This window comes from Balaenoptera physalus, assembly GCF_965194825.1.
Source record: "Balaenoptera physalus genome assembly, chromosome: 9".
In the NCBI taxonomy this organism is placed as follows: domain Eukaryota; kingdom Metazoa; phylum Chordata; class Mammalia; order Artiodactyla; family Balaenopteridae; genus Balaenoptera; species Balaenoptera physalus.
The window spans coordinates 89,794,326-89,810,336 of NC_138888.1; the positions used below are offsets into that span (position 1 = coordinate 89,794,326).

At 40.9% G+C, this 16,011-nt stretch overlaps 1 protein-coding gene across 10 annotated transcripts in view; it reads left to right on the plus strand.

Moving 5' to 3' along the window:
* The first annotated feature begins 256 nt into the window (after window positions 1–256).
* Window positions 257–16,011, plus strand: part of SNAP91 (synaptosome associated protein 91) — a 171,432-nt gene continuing 155,677 nt past the window's right edge. For 8 of the 10 annotated variants that reach the window (XM_082474184.1, XM_082474185.1, XM_082474186.1 and 5 more), the window contains exons 1-2: window positions 7,598–7,835; window positions 8,717–8,876. In XM_082474184.1, coding sequence (XP_082330310.1) covers window positions 8,747–8,876 — 130 coding nt within the window. In that variant the 5' untranslated portion in view covers window positions 7,598–7,835; window positions 8,717–8,746. Of the gene's footprint in view, window positions 7,374–7,597; window positions 7,836–8,716; window positions 8,877–16,011 lie in introns of those variants that run through there. The other 2 variants (XM_082474181.1, XM_082474188.1) reach the window with 2 other exon arrangements.

Here is a 16,011-nt window from a genome sequence, read left to right on the forward strand (position 1 = left end):
TTTTGTTCTTATGAATACATCTAAAATCATTCACAGTAATAGAATTAATCCAGTTTTAAGCTGAATAAGACAAAAATTTAAGGTTAAGACATACACTGATCAAGTCAATAATGGCCATAAATTTGGGGAAGCACAACAATCAACTCATTCTTTTTTTATTAATTTTTATTGGAGTACAGTTGATTTACAATGCTGTGTTAATTTCAGGTATACAGCAAAGTGAATCCATTATACTTACATATATATCCAAAGAGCTGGCACTCTGACATTATTTTTTTTACCTGTCTTCCTCCTTAAAAGCGAAAATGTGATCCTCCATTGAGAAGTTGGTTCTCCAAACTAACATTTTTTTAAAAAGGAAATTATATATTTTGTTTCATTATACTTGTATTTGGAGTTTAATTTGGGAACTTTCTAACATGAGGCTAACATAAGTATTTGAATAAACTATAAATGTAGAGACTTCTAATTTTCTAAACCTCTCATGACAGTCCTCTGTCCTATGTAATGACACCCACATGCCTGAAGCATAAGCCCCTGGACAAAGGAAAGCACCTGAGGCAAGTAGAAACAAAATTCAATATTGTTAAATGCATTATGCGCTAGAAAGAGTAAGGCCTTACTTGTTCCAGCCACAATTAGTTTAAACAGTAACACAGCAGTCATTCTCATCTGCTTATACTGAACATCAAATAGCCTAAACTTTCCATTTCTCTTTAATGTTCTCTTTACTGGAGAAACAGAAGTGGATGGCTGATATAATTATAGTTGATAATTATATAATTATAATTATAACTGATCTATGTAATTACTTTTGCATGAGAACTTTTGAAACTGACCGGCAATGTGTGCATGTTCCAGTTACACAATTTGAGGGAGGGTCAGAACCTTGGGTCTTTTCCTAGTGCACTGCTGTGTTCCTGCATCTGGACAAAGACAAATGCACAGCCTTCTATAATACCCAATATCAAAGACAGCCTGAGTCACTCACCCTAAGCAGCTCAGAATATAAACTGTAGACAAATACAGACAACAACTGAAAATACAGAAGGTAAAATAACGAGAAGAAAACTTAAAGAAATACACAGTGGGAGGTGAGGCCCACTGGCTCAGCCCTCACATGCTTTTAAGTTAGAAGTTTATTTAGGGAACTTCCATCTCCAGACAAACTTTTCTGCTTAATCCTCTCCTTTTTCAAAGAAAAACCTTCTCACCCCCAAGAATGCCCTTGAAATCATCTCTTTAGATTGGAAAAAAATAGAAAAAAATAGAAAAAAATTGCTGTTCAGAACAGCATTACTGTACAATGACTGTATATGCAAGTGTTTTCTTCTCTAGTTTACTGAGAATAATAGAAGCTCAGTTCAACCTATGATGATATTTGAAATAATCTGGTTTCATGTCTCAGGAACTAGGTAAATTCTTATTTTCTCACTTTAGAAATGATACTAGTTGAATAATGTATTTATCAGAGAACTGTATAAATTTGAATTTTAGTTCCAAATTAATAAAATAAAATAATAAAAATATAATGTAACATGACCATATATTACTCCATGAACAATTCCATTACTCCATGAACAATTCTGAGTACTATTACTCAGAATCCATTACTCCATGAACTATTTTGAGTACTATTAATCACATTTATTGGGCTTTTAATGTGCGTCATACACTGTGCTATGGGCTTTATATGCCATTGCCTCATTTGGTGGTAATAAGAATTTTTTGAGGTGGATGTTATGATCATACCCATTTAACAGATGAGGAAACTAAGCCTTAAAGACTACAGAATTTGCCCAGTCATACAGCAAATAAGGGCCAATGCAAGGAATTCAAACCAATACTATAACCTAGGATATTAGCTGCTACACTTCCCAGCCCATAAATTTCTAAAAAGAACTTTGCTGACTAAAAAGCTAATTAATATTATGACATGAGAGTCTATTGTAATACTATCCTATCTTTATCAGAAGCAATGAGTACAGTGGAAAGAACACTGGATTGGAAGTTGGACGTGTGGGGGTTAGGATTTGTTATGCCATTATCTCACTGTGTGATAGAGGGAAAGTCACTTAAACTCTCAAGTCTTAAATGTCCTTATTTGTAAAAATAAGAGACTAATAGAGGATTTGGGAAAGATTTGCCGATCATGTACAACTCGATCTGGGGTCTTGAAGGATGAGTAGGAGTTTACCTAGTATGTGAGAGAGACTATTCCAACAAGAGGAAATGGTGTACTGTGCTATTTTAATTTATGCTCAAGCAATTTTTTGCTAATTTTGGGGGTACTTCTCCATGAGACCTAAGTGAATCACTTAACCTCATACTTTGAAAGCATAGGTTTCTCTCTATAGGTTCTTCACAAGGGTTTACTTCTGTGTGTCGCTGTGGTAGTTGTTCCCCAAATGAACCTTCCAGTAACAGTCTCTTCCCCTTGAATCTGGGCTGTCTGTGTCACTTCCTTTTGATCAGTAGACTATAAGAGAACTGATGCTGCATGACCTTGGAGTCAGGTCACAAGAAAACTTATAGCTTCCACCTAAGTTTCTTGGAGCACTCACTTTGGGATGTTCCCTCTTGGAAGCCAGCCAGCATGTAAGAAATGTGACTACCCTGGACCACTTTCCCATGAGGAGCCCAAGCCACATAAAGATAACTTGTGTTGGTGCTCTGGTAGAAACCTCAGATGAGTTCTCAGTGAGCGGCCAGTGTCAAGTGCCAGGCATGAGAGTGAATAAGCCATCTTGGACAGCCCAGCGGGGACTTCCGATGACCACAGCCCTGGCTGTCATCTGATTGCAACCACATGAAAGACTTCAAAGGAGAACTACCCAGCAGAGCCCTGTTAATTTACAGAACTGTGAAAGAGAATAAGAAATTGCTTTTTTAAGCCAAAGATTGTTGTACACCAATAAGTAACCGGAACAGCCACATGAGATTTAAAACAAGGAAGCAAAATGAAAACACCATATTTAAATTTTTCTAATTGTTATCATGCATTAAAATGTACATGTTCCTTCAAATATGCTTATTGTCATGGAATTCATTCCTAGACTGCTTATGAAGCAGAACCAACTTAATAAATATGTTTGTCCTGTCTTGGAATATACTCTCTCTTCATTTACTTCCATTCTTAAATAAGTTGAATGGTTTCATGGATGAAATGTTATATTTCCTGAGATGATCTAGTTGTTTGAATCTCAGTCTTACTGATATTTCATGCAACCTACTGTTTTCTTGCTATGTTAGAATGCTCATCAGTTTCATGGTCTCTTTCATTTGCCATCTTATAAAAGAGAAGTGGGACTTCCCTGGTGGCACAATTGTTAAGAATCTGCCTGCCAATGCAGGGGACACAGGTTCGAGCCCTGGTCTGGGAAGGTCTCACATGCCGTGGAGCGACTAAGGCCATGCGCCACAACTACTGAGGCTGCGCTCTAGAGCCTGCGAGCCACAACTACTGAGCCTGAGTGCCACAACTACTGAAGCCCGTGCACCTAGAGCACGTGCTCCGCAACAAGAGAAGCCACCTCAATGAGAAGCCCACGCACCACAATGAAGTCCCAATGCAGCCAAAGATTAATTAATTAATTTAAAAAATCATTTAAAAGAGAAGCAATCTTTTCATCTCTGTACAGTGCAAGTGCATTCAGGATATCAAAATTTGCTTTTTGTTGTCGGTTGCTTTTGAGTTTGGACAGACATGTCACATTTGTATGTGGAGGTGGATATATTCCAATATAGTTATATTTGCACCTCATGTGTTTTTTTTCTGCTTTGTCAGAAAAGCATCCCTGGAATAAAATCACTCTACAGTTTTACCTGAAGAACAACATTAAGTTTTTAGAGAAAAATGCAAATTCCACTTATACCTCAGGTCATTGCCTAAGGCAATCAGATTGTCCTTAGCTTTAATTCTGTTTCTTGTACTCACTGTATCTTACTCTTGTGTCTTAAAGACATTTGCCCTCACATGTTGGTGTAAATTGTCGATCTACATGTAATTATTGTTGGTTTGTTTTTTCTTTATTAAATCTGATACTCAGAAGAAAATATGTATTAAATCAGAGATACAGAAAAGAATGTATATGGTGACATATATGTAGATTGGCTCAGAAAAAAATAAGTGGAATGTATTTTTTAAAAACATGTTTAGGATATCTATGTATTTAACTTCTTTTCTGACCACTGAGAGAGATCAAAAAACCTTTCCATTTTTAAAAATATTGAATGTCAATACTTATTCTTGCTTCAGATTTGTTGAATATTATTTATTATGTCCTTGGGCTTTCAGAGGGAATATATTGACAAGGAATCCTTTCTCTTTCTCTCAATGTATTTCTTTTAGTCAATTTTCTTTCCTTCAACTTTCATGGTTGAAATTTCTAAGTTTTTCTGGAGATAAGACCATGGCATTTCTTAATCTTTGCCACTGGAAATATGCTACTATTTTCAAAGCTTAGGAAGATTTTCTTTCAAAACAACCAATTACATTTCAAAAGTTGGTTTTACCCTTGACATGATTCACTAATTTGTATATGATACTTCCATTGTAGGGAGATTTTCAAACGTTTTTCTGCTACCACCCATGACAGAAGGATGTTCATGTGTGGAATCCTCTCCCATGTATAGTAATAGAGACACGATTAGCATACTGAAGACAGACTATGGCTTTCCATACTTCCCATGCCATGTGTACATAATTTACTGTATGTAATATCACACTATTATAGGATTACAATGAATCCACTCCAATTTATTTTCGAAAGGTTTATCACTCACAGATTGTATTATTTTAACCATTATTGGAATCATGTTACTTGCTCAAAATCTCTTAACTAATAGCAACGTATATGACCCAACATCACTTTTGGACTATGGGATAACCAGTATTCTACACTATTTCCTTATTTCATGACAATTGTCTAATTTATTGGCATAATGTTCATAAAAATCTCTTATCCTTTTAGCATCCATAAGACCTATCCTCTCTTTCATTACTATCATTGAAAATTTGTGTTATCTCTCTTTTTCCTTTCTGGCTAGGGAGCTTATCTGTTTTATTGATCATGTCAAATAAACAGTTTTTGGTTTCATTGAATTTCTCTATTATTTGTCTATTTTCACTTTCATTGATTTTTACTTTTATCTTTATTATTTCTTTCTTTCTGCTCATGTTGAGTTTCATTTCTTCTTTTTCTCATTTCTTAGTTGTTTTTCATTCTTTAAAGTATCTTAATGCTATAAATTTCCCTCTAATTTCTGTTTTACCTGCATCCCACAAGTTTTGATATGTAGCATTTTCATTATCATTTAATTCAAAGTAATTTCTAAATTTCTTATGGGAAAGTTAGACCCATGGGTTGTTTAGAATGTGTTGTTTAATTACCAAACATGTAGGGATTTCCAGATATCTATTTATTACTTTTTAGTTAAATTCCACAGTAGTAAGAGAATGCAGTTTGTATAATAGTAATCCTTTTAAATTTATGAAACTAGCTTTACGGTCCAGAATGTGGTCTATCCTGATAACTATTCCATGTGCACTTGAAAAGAATGTATTCCACTGTCGTTGGGTGGAGTCCTTTATAATTGTCAATTAGGTCAAATTGATTGATATAGTTATTTCAAGTCATCTGTAATCTTTCTGTCCACCTGTGCTATCAATAGAAGAGTGTTGAAATCCTGAAGTATAATTGTGGATTTGCCTATTTCTCCTTTCAATGCTATTAGTTTCTGCTTCAGCCCATTTTGAAACTCTTCTCCTCAATATATATATAGGTAGGATTCTTACATATGCTTGAGGAATTTTTATCTTTATGAAATGTGCCTCTTTAACACTCCTAATATTCCTTATTGTGTAGTCTGTTCTGTCTGATAATATTGCCACTCCAGCTCTTTTTATCAGATTTATTGAGGTTTAATTTACATACAATAAATTCACCAATTTTAAGTGTACAATTTGATAAGTTTTGAGAAATATATGCAGTTGTGTAACTATCATGGCAATCATGATATCCAACTTTTCCATCACTCCAGAAAAGTTACCTTCTACCTCTTTGCAGTCAATCTCTTCCCCCATCCCTGGCAGCTGACATGCTTTGTTCCTATAGTTTTGCCTTTTTTAGAATGTTATATAAAGAGAATCACAGCTATAAGTAGCATTTGAGGTGGGGCTTCTTTGATGTAGCATAATACATTTGAGATTCATCTATGTTGTTAGTTCCTTCCTCGTTATTGCTTAGTAATATTCCATTTTGTTTATCCATTTACCGCTAGAATAACACTCTTCCAGTTCAGAGCCACTATATAAATCTATTACAAAATGGGAGGACAAGGTTTTGAAGGGAAGTGTGTTTTTATATATTTCTTTTGTTTAAATATCTAGGTGTGGTATTGCTAGATATGGTAAGACTAGCATTTGAATCCTGACAAAGATAGTGTTGGGCTGCCTTTCTTTAGTTGTCAAGCTTCCGATTAATGCTAGAATCAGTCCCAACAATTACAAAATCATGATTCTTACTCAACACTGTACCAGGTGAAAGAGAGTACACAATAAAACCTCGGTATCTATAGGTAGACATTTTAAAGCCTCCAGGCCTAATAGAGGCCACCTGTAGCCAGGAAACACGGCAAGAAAATTCACAAATGAAGTTCTCATCTTGATTGTACCGTGAGAATTTAAAAGTTTTTTTAGGTTAAGGTAAATAACAGTCTTTGAAAATGTCAACACGTGAAACTTTCAGCATAGCCAAATCCCTGTTTAGAAATCCATGTATACAATTCAAATACACTTAAGACATTCAAACACTCTATTTAACTGGCAAAAATTACTTAGGGGTACAAAGAGTTTTCCTTGCACACCTAAATGATTACTGTGCGTATGATCTGGGACTCGATTGATGGTTTTGTCAATTACTCGTCCTTGTGGTAGACTTCAGTATGCGTTTCAGACCAAAGTGGCTAGAATTAACTGCCCACCCCAGATCCCAGCTAAAAGAGAGACAAGTAGAGGAGCTCCAAGGAGTTGAGGACCCACAGGTAAAGGGCGCGGTTGGCCAGCAGAATCTGACATTTTAAATCGCCCTGCCCATCAGGGCCTCTGCTGCCTTTGACGGGCGGGCGAGTCGGAGGTAGGGGAGAGCTGGCTGGGCTTTGCCAGGCAGCGCGAGACGACGCCCCAGCCGCGGCCTTCACGGCGCTGAACTCCAGGAGCCCACTTGCCCATCTGCGCCAACGCCCCCGGCGCCCCCGGCGCAGCCCGCAGTCGGCCGGCAGGTGTGCGTGGTGCGCGCGCACGCAGTGCGTGCTGGGTGCGGGTCCCGCGAGCCGAGAGGCAGCTGGGCGCCTGGCGGAGGGTGGCTGGCTGGGTGAGTGTGGCCCTCCTCGCCTCCCCGCCTCCTTTTCTCCTCGCGCCTGCCGGGGATGCTCGCGCGCGGCGCCCCCTTGCCTGTAGGCTCGCGGCCGCGGGGGGCGGCGTGTGTGAGTAGCTGGGAGGGGGCAGCGAGGCGCTGCGTGGAGAGCTCGCCCGGGTTTGTCCGCCGCCGTCACCTGACTCGTCGGAGCAGCCACAGCTGAGGTGGGGGCGGGGATGGGGACGCAGCGCGGAGGGCTGGAGAGGCACGGCGGCGGGCGGGTGCGGCTGGCTCCTGGGGCCACGGGCGGCGGGCGCAGGGACCGCGGAGCTGAGGGCGGGGGCCGGGCCAGGGCCGGAGGCGGCGCGCCGCGGACACCGGGTCCGCTCGCGGCCGCTCACACCCACCCGACGCGACTTCCCTCGGCGGCCCGGGCTCCGCTCATCCTGCGGCGGGCGGCGCCGCTCCCGGGGCGGGGTGAGTACCGCCGCCCAGGCTCGGCCCCCTCCCCGTGCTTGGGCCGCGCGGGGATCTGGAGAGGATAATCCTAGGGCGCGGAGAAGGGCAGCGGCCGGGTGACAGCTCCGCGGCGCGCTCGAGGGCGGGCGGGGGGCTGGGCTGTCAGCCCGTCTCTGCTCCGCTGTCAGGAAGGGCGAGGCGCTGCGAGACGCCGGCGCCTCCGCGGAGCCCTGGGGCGGCCCCTGCGGCGGCGATTTGGGGGCGAAGGGAGGGGGTCCGGGCGGAGGGCCTCGGCAGGGCTTTGGAGACCGCGGTGAGGAAGGAAGGGGAGGCGGGCGCGTAATATGGCGCAACGCTAGGATAATCTCTGCCGCGACCGAGGGAGGACGAGCCAGTTGCTGCAGCAGCGCGAGGAGGAGGAGGGAGGCGGCCAGGGCTTGCGTATGCTATCCATTCTCCGAAGCCTGAGGGCTGCTAGGAGGAGACGCTGCGGCTGGGAGGCGAGAGGTGGGCACACGGCGGGCGCGGCGCCCAAGGCATAACCCCGACGCACGCGGGAGCTGGTCTGGCACCCGAGATAGTTTGCAGGGGAAGTGCTGATGGACGGGGGGGGGGTGGCGCGGAAGGGTGAGGCGGGCAGCATCCGGGGGGAGGGGAGTGGGGGGGGTGTCGGTCGGGGACATTGTCACGATGCTGGCACCGGACTCGCGCTAGTCTCGCTCAAGATCTCCTAGACCGCGTCGTTCGAGCGGGGCTTAGCGCGGTGCTGGCTCCGGGGAGGTGGTACCGGGGCGGGAAGGAGAAGAGAGCCGCCATGCGGCTGGAGGAGGCAAGGCCTGGGTGCTCAGAGGGTCGGGTCTGCGGCTTAAAGCAGGACCATCTCCCCCTTTTTCCCGCAGAAGAGGAGGCGGTAGACGCGGCCGGAGAAGATGTCGGGCCAGACGCTCACGGATCGGATCGCCGCCGCTCAGTACAGCGTGACAGGCTCCGCTGTAGCCAGAGCGGTGTGCAAAGCCACCACTCATGAAGTGATGGGCCCCAAGAAGAAGCACCTGGACTGTAAGCATCTCTTTATATAAGTGGGACATGCGCACGGCCGAGGCGCGGTGGATACGGGCGGCGCGGCCTGGGCTCTCGGTCGATAATACTGCAGCCTTCCGACCTACCAGCGGGGCTGCCCCTGAACTCGAAATCGCCCACCGTGGAGGTGTCGCCTTGGGTCGGCCCTGAAACCTTGTCTTTGAGCCATTTTTTTCTCCTGTTGACCTCCAAGGTTTTGCTGGAGAAAAAGAAAAAAAATTATATATATATATATATATATATATATATAGATTAAAATTTGATACCGAGAAATTGTAAATTCAGGGTTAGGCGCTTTTCACCTCTTTTTTTTCCCCCCCTTTCTCCACCCCCCCCCTTTTCCAGTCCACGTTAGAGGAAATCAGGGGTTACACAGTCGTAACAACAGTAACCGCAAAAATGGATTCATGGAAGGTCAAATTTATCACCCTAGTTGTTTCCCAAATACATTTTGGGTAGTTTTAAAAGAGTGTCATCTTTTTCGGTGCTGCTGCTGAGATTTGGTGCTTGAGTGTGTGTTGTATGTCACCACACCAAACTGAAATAAATTCCAGCTTTTGAATGAGGAAATTGCACATCATAGATAATGGAGATTTCATTTTACCCATCCTGGCACACTTCTTTGTCCCATTCTCAGGAGCTGCTGGGCAGAATGGCCATGCAATGGACACAAAATGGATGTGCTTTCCCAGCCTTAGAGATGGTGCAATTTTAGATGAAAACATTCAACTTATAATTTTTTTTAAAGTATTGGTTTTTTGATGGGAAAAGGCTTTAATCTAGTTTGGAATCTATATATTTCTGAAGTAAATGTTTCATTTGATTAACATAGTAAATGTTTAGTTATTGAAGGGCAAATGGGGACACTTAGAAAAAGGTTTTCACCTGCTTTGAGTAGTGAGGTTCCTTATAAGTAAGGCTACATCAGCATATATTCTGTAGTTGCTGTTCAGTCTTTCGGGACCTGTTTAGGATCTGTCCTGCTGTGGTGTTCGTTGGTAAAGGTCAGTGCTGGCATGAAAGACACAGGCAGGTCTAGCCATACCCATTTCCCATCTGGCTTCCTTTGCCCATTTTCTGGTTTTCTTACGCTTGAGGCCTTCCCCAGTGTCTGCCTTGTGCAGCTGAGAAAATGGCACCACTGTTAGAATTGACTCTGGTCCTGTTACCTGTTTAAGCAAAGCTTGATGAAGCTTACAGCTGGATATTGTAAGGGTTCTCCAGCCTTGCGAACCTGTTGTCTCATAAAATTGAATAATTTTGCTACTAGAAGCTTGCCTGAGGGGGAAACACCATTACTCTTTTCCTGAGGGAATTTTCAACAAAATGTGTTGATTATGGTACCGTGTGTTATACATGCAGTACAGGGTGAGAGAGGTGGCCACGGCCCCTAACAGAAGTGGAAATTATAAATTCATGACCAGCTCATTTTGCTGCAGCGTGCTGAATCATTTAGCCATCTTTGATCAGTTTCCCCAACTCTGGAAGGATGATTCATGTTTTAAAGGTAGGTGTAGGTGTAGCAAATACTCATAATAAAAAAGCTATAGGTTATGGATTTGCTCAATGGTTTGAAAATGATAGATCGATATATTGATACATTTCAGAGAACACTTACAGGTTTGAGCATTTCATTAAACATGATTCAGATAAAGACTGACTTTTCCATATCCATATAGATAGTCACCTTAATCTTTAGATCTTGAAAAGTCTTTTATAAACTTTCCAGGTGGGAGGTTTTTCAGTAGCTCCAGCATATATTAGTGAGTGACGTGATTCTGAAGATGTGGAACATAGGGGGAAGATTCCTTATTTAAGGAAAGCAGCGGAAGTAGGAACTGGTATTGAGTTAAGAACACGGATAATCATAAGAGCTAAACATTTATTGAGCAGTTACTATATGCTGGAAAAAAAAAAGGTTCGGGGAAGGTAATTAACTTTCATACCTTTTAACTCCTGCACTTAACTGCCGTCTGTGGTTTATTTAGTAATATTCTCTAATAGAGAGGGGGGAGAAAGGGAACCAAATGAGCCTGAATGGTCTAATCTTCAGAATACCCATCCTGTTTGCATGGCTTTGTGTGAAATTGAGCATCACAGCCCCACACACTGACTGTAATTTCTATGATATGCGTGCAAAAATGTTAATTCTGTCATTTAAAAAATGAGCAAAAGCCAGGCACTGAGGAGTATTGGTCTTTCTTTTTAACATTTTACTTTTCCAATAAGACATAAAATAAATTATCTTCACTTAAAGCCAACCTTAGGGTAGAATTTGGAAAGATAGGTATCAAGTTACTGATATGTCCTATTTTAAGAAAACATGATATGGAAAGTCTGAACATATAAATAATGTTGTATGTATATGTACTGCAAGAGGGGATCTTTGCACAGAATTCTTTGTAATGTTCCTTTAAGTAACAGTAGACTACCTTAGTAATTTATTCACAGGTGTTCCAGTAACACACCAGTTTTAAAAGTGAGTTACACCAGTTATTAAAACATGCAAACATATAACTAAGTTTCACTATAGGCACTGAAATAATCTTAAGTTTATTTAGTTTTGAAAATATTAAATACTAGTTAGGAGGAAAAGAGTGCAAAATGTAGAGTTGGGGATTTGAAACCAAAAAAGTTTTGTTTTTTTTAAAATTTCTCTTGTAAGTTTATTTTCAATATTCATAACGAAGAGCTTCCTGTTGTTTAGCTGGTATACAGGTCTTTTTTTTTTTAACATCTTTATTGGAGTATAATTACTTTACAATGGTGTGTTAGTTTCTGCTGTATAACAAAGTGAATCAGCTGTACATATATGTATATCCCCATTTCTTCTCCCTCTTGCGTCTCCCTCCCACCCTCCCTATCCCACCCCACTAGGTGGTCACAAAGCACCGAGCTGAGCTCCCTGTGCTGCTTCCCACTAGCTATCTATTTTACATTTGGTAGTGTATATATGTCAGTGCTACTCTCTCACTTCGTCCCAGCTTACCCTTCCCCCTCCCTGTGTCCTCAAGTCCATTCTCTACATCTGCGTCTTTATTCCTGTCCTGCCCCTAGGTTCATCAGAACCATTTTTTTTTAGATTCCATATATATGTGTTAGCATATGGTATTTGTTTTTCTCTTTCTGACTTACTTCACTCTGTATGACAGACTCTAGGTCCATCCACCTCACTACAAATAACTCCATTTCATTTCTTTTTATGGCTGAATAATATTCCATCGTATATATGTGCCACATCTTCTTTATCCATTCATCTGTCGATGGACACTTAGGTTGCTTCCATGTCCTGGCTATTGTAAACAGTGCTGCAATGAACATTGTGGTACATGTCTCTTTTTGAACTATGGTTTTCTCAGGGTATATGTCCAGTAGTGGGATTGCTGGGTAATATGGTAGTTCTAGTTTTAGTTTTTTAAGGAACCTCCATACTGTTCTCCATAGTGGCTGTATCAATTTACATTCCCACCAACAGTGCAAGAGGGTTCCCTCTTCTCCACACCCTCTCCAGCATTTATTGTTTGTAGATTTTTTGATGATGGCCATTCTGACTCGTGTTGAGGTGATACCTCATTGTGGTTTTGATTTGCATTTCTCTAATGATTAGTGGTGTTGAGCATCATTTTCATTGTTGGCAATCTGTATATCTTCTTTGGAGAAATGTCTCTTTAGGTCTTCTGCCCATTTTTGGATTGGGTGGTTTGTTTTTTTGATATTGAGCTGCATGAGCTGTTTGTATATTTTGGAGATAATTCTTTGTCACTTGCTTCGTTTGCAAATATTTTCTCCCATTCTGAGGGTCATCTTTTCATCTTGTTTATGGTTTCCTTTGCTGTGCAAATGAAACCAAAAAAGTTTTAATTAGTTTGATTTGTATATAACTTTGTAGTTTGGAGTTCAGATTAGAAGGTTGTAAGAATAGAGTTTATGGCTCTGTGATTTTCTTTTTTTAAAGACACTGGGTTAATTGAACGGGCTCACAATCTTTATGAAATGTGTACTTAATATTATTTAAAGTACTTGTTTAGAAGATAATTTTTTTCTCTTTGGGTTGATAGGCCACAAAAATTATTGTTAACTATGGTAATTTATAAAATGATGCTTAATGATATATGATTTATACATTTGAAGAAATGATTTGTCAACATCTGGAGGCAGAATTACATGTAGTAAGAAGGTAGAGAGATAAGCAAACTCTAGACGTATATTCTCATATATTTTGTCCTTCTTTTCACTCATAGTATGTTTCTTGGAGGAAAAAAATGTATTCAGAAAAGCTTGACCATAATCAGCAGTTATAGATGAAATTTAAGGTCTATGATTAACCTTAATAATTTAAATAAGGATTATATATTTTAAGGTACTTTTGGATTATGTAAAACTTTTATTCTATACTATAATAAGATTGCCCTTTGCACATGAAAATTAAACACCTAACCAATGTTAGTTTAACATTAGTTTTTCTGGGTCCATTTGTACATCCTCACTTCTTTCCCTTTAACATTGTGTACCTATTTGATAGCACATGAAACATCCAGACTTGTCAAGCATTCACCTTCTTGATTGCATTACATTACAAAATGTAAACTGTTTTACATTTCCATTGTTTTTCCTTTTCTGTTTTGTAGTTGATGGCCTAAGGGATAGCCCACGTCAAATAATAAAGTAACAGGATCCAGTAGGGCACCCAGTGCTTTCCCAAGTGCTGCGTCAAGGTGAAAGAACAACAACAGAGCTTCCCCGGTGGCGCAGTGGTTGAGAATCTGCCTGCCAATGCAGGGGACACGGATTCGTGCCCTGGTCTGGGAAGATCCCACATGCCGCGGAGCAACTGGGCCCGTGAGCCACAATTACTGAGCCTGTGTGTTTGGAGCCTGTGCTCCTCAACAAGAGAGGCCGCGATAGTGAGAGGCCCGCGCACCGCGATGAAGAGTGGCCCCCGCTTGCCACAACTAGAGAAAGCCCTTGCACAGAAACGAAGACCCAACACAGCCATAAAATAAAAATAAAAAATAAATAATAAATAAATAAATAAATAAAAAGATGGAAAGCTGTCTTTAAAAAAAAAAAAAAAGAACAACAACAAAATAGAGTTGGCCCAGAGTAACACCTGCAGGGAGAATTTGGGAAGTTTTACAGCCCTTGTATAAGATTCATTTTGGTTAATTGCTCTTATGAACAGTTTCTGTGTATGCTATACTTTTAAAATACCCTATTTAGGATTGTCAAAATTCCAAACTTAGACGTTACTATCAACATCAAACCAAACCTTATGAAAAGCCAAATTGCTTATCAGTAATCCTACTTTTTTCCATTCTAAACCTCTTGTGAGTTTTTAATAATGAGCTTACCCTACATAATATGCAAGTAATTCAAGTTCTGAATCTTATGTTTGAGAGATATTGGCATTTTATAAATGATTCTTTTCCTCCCAAATTAAGAAAAAATAAGATTGTTATTTCTTTTTTTTGAATCGGACTATCTTTATTGGATACCTTTTTTTTAATATACATTTATTTATTTATTTTTGGCTGCGTTGGGTCTTCGTTGCTGCTCGCGGGCTTTCTCTAGTTGCAGCAAGTGGGGGCTACTCTTCGTTGCGGTGCGTGGGCTTCTCATTGCGGTGGCTTCTCTTGTTGCAGAGCACGGGCTCTAGGCGTGCCGGGCTTCAGTAGTTGTGGCACGTGGGCTTCAGTAGTTGTGGTTTGCGGGCTCTAGGTGCTCAGGCTCAGTAATTGTCGCTCACGGGCTTAGTTGCTCCGCGGCATGTGGGATCTTCCCAGAACAGGGCTCGAAACCGTGTCCCTTGCATTGGCAGGCGGATTCTTAACCACTGCGCCACCAGGGAAGTCCAAGATTGTATTTCTTACAAGAACATCTGGTAAAGGGAAAGGGAGATACAAGACTATGTTTTGATTCGAGACAAATATTGGCAAATGACCACAAAATTCCTACTGTTTTTACTTTATTTATAAAATATCTGCTAATAAGAAATTTTGTGAGTAAACATAGAATGAAAATTTAAACCTAAAAATTTATTTGCTTTACATAAGCTTCTTTAGGATATAGTATATAAAATATATTTCAATTTATAGAAGTGCTTATTTGCACACTGATTCAGTTGATACCATATCTATCTTTGTGATAACTTATAGAGCTTTCTGTAATGCTAGTATCAAAAATGTAAGCTTAGGGCTTCCCTGGTGGCGCAGTGGTTGAGAATCTGCCTGCCAATGCAGGGGACACAGGTTCGAGCCCTGGTCTGGGAAGATCCCACATGCTGCGGAGCAACTCGGCCCGTGAGCCACAACAACTGAGCCTGCGTGTCTGGAGCCTGTGCTCTGTAACAAGAGAGGCCGCGATAGTGAGAGGCCTGCGCACCGCGATGAAGACGGGCCCCTGCTTGCCATAACTGGAGAAAGCCCTAGCACAGAAACGAAGACCCAACACAGCCAAAGAATAAATTAATTAATTAATTTAAAAAAAAATGTAAGCTTAGTTTATTGAGTAAAATTAAGTTGGAATAGCGTATAAAAGTTTACTGAACACTCGGGTAACTTTCAATATGAGAAGTGTACTAACTTGCTGTAAATATATTTTACTTTGATTCCAGTTCTCATTTAACCATTTGTTATTGTCTAAAGAAACCCTCTAATTTTCTATACCGAGGCATACTCTGTTCCTCCTCCTTGATTTCACCGGAAGCCTCAGCCCGTGTGGAGATGGTTTAGAACAGTCTGTGTTATTTTTTAGGTAGTCAAGAAGAGATGAGGGAAATAGACTTCTGAAAAACATTCAAGCTGAGTATCCTTTATACCTTAAATCTGAAGGGGTCCAATCTGTGTGGTCCTGTGACATTCTCAGGTGATGTTCAGCATCCCAGGAGGGGAGAAAAGAGATCTTGTGAAGTTTAGGGGTTAGCAGGATTAGGAAAAGAAGAGTGGCAAAGACTCTTAGGTGTATCTTTGGGTCACTTTAGATTTTTTTTTCCCGTTTGAGATCAATGTGGTTAACGGGTACTTTCTTAGAAGCAGTATAAAATTGGTAACTCAAATCAATTTTTTTAGAAGTTACTCTAGTAATTTAAAAGATTGTACACGTGGAAAAAGATGTA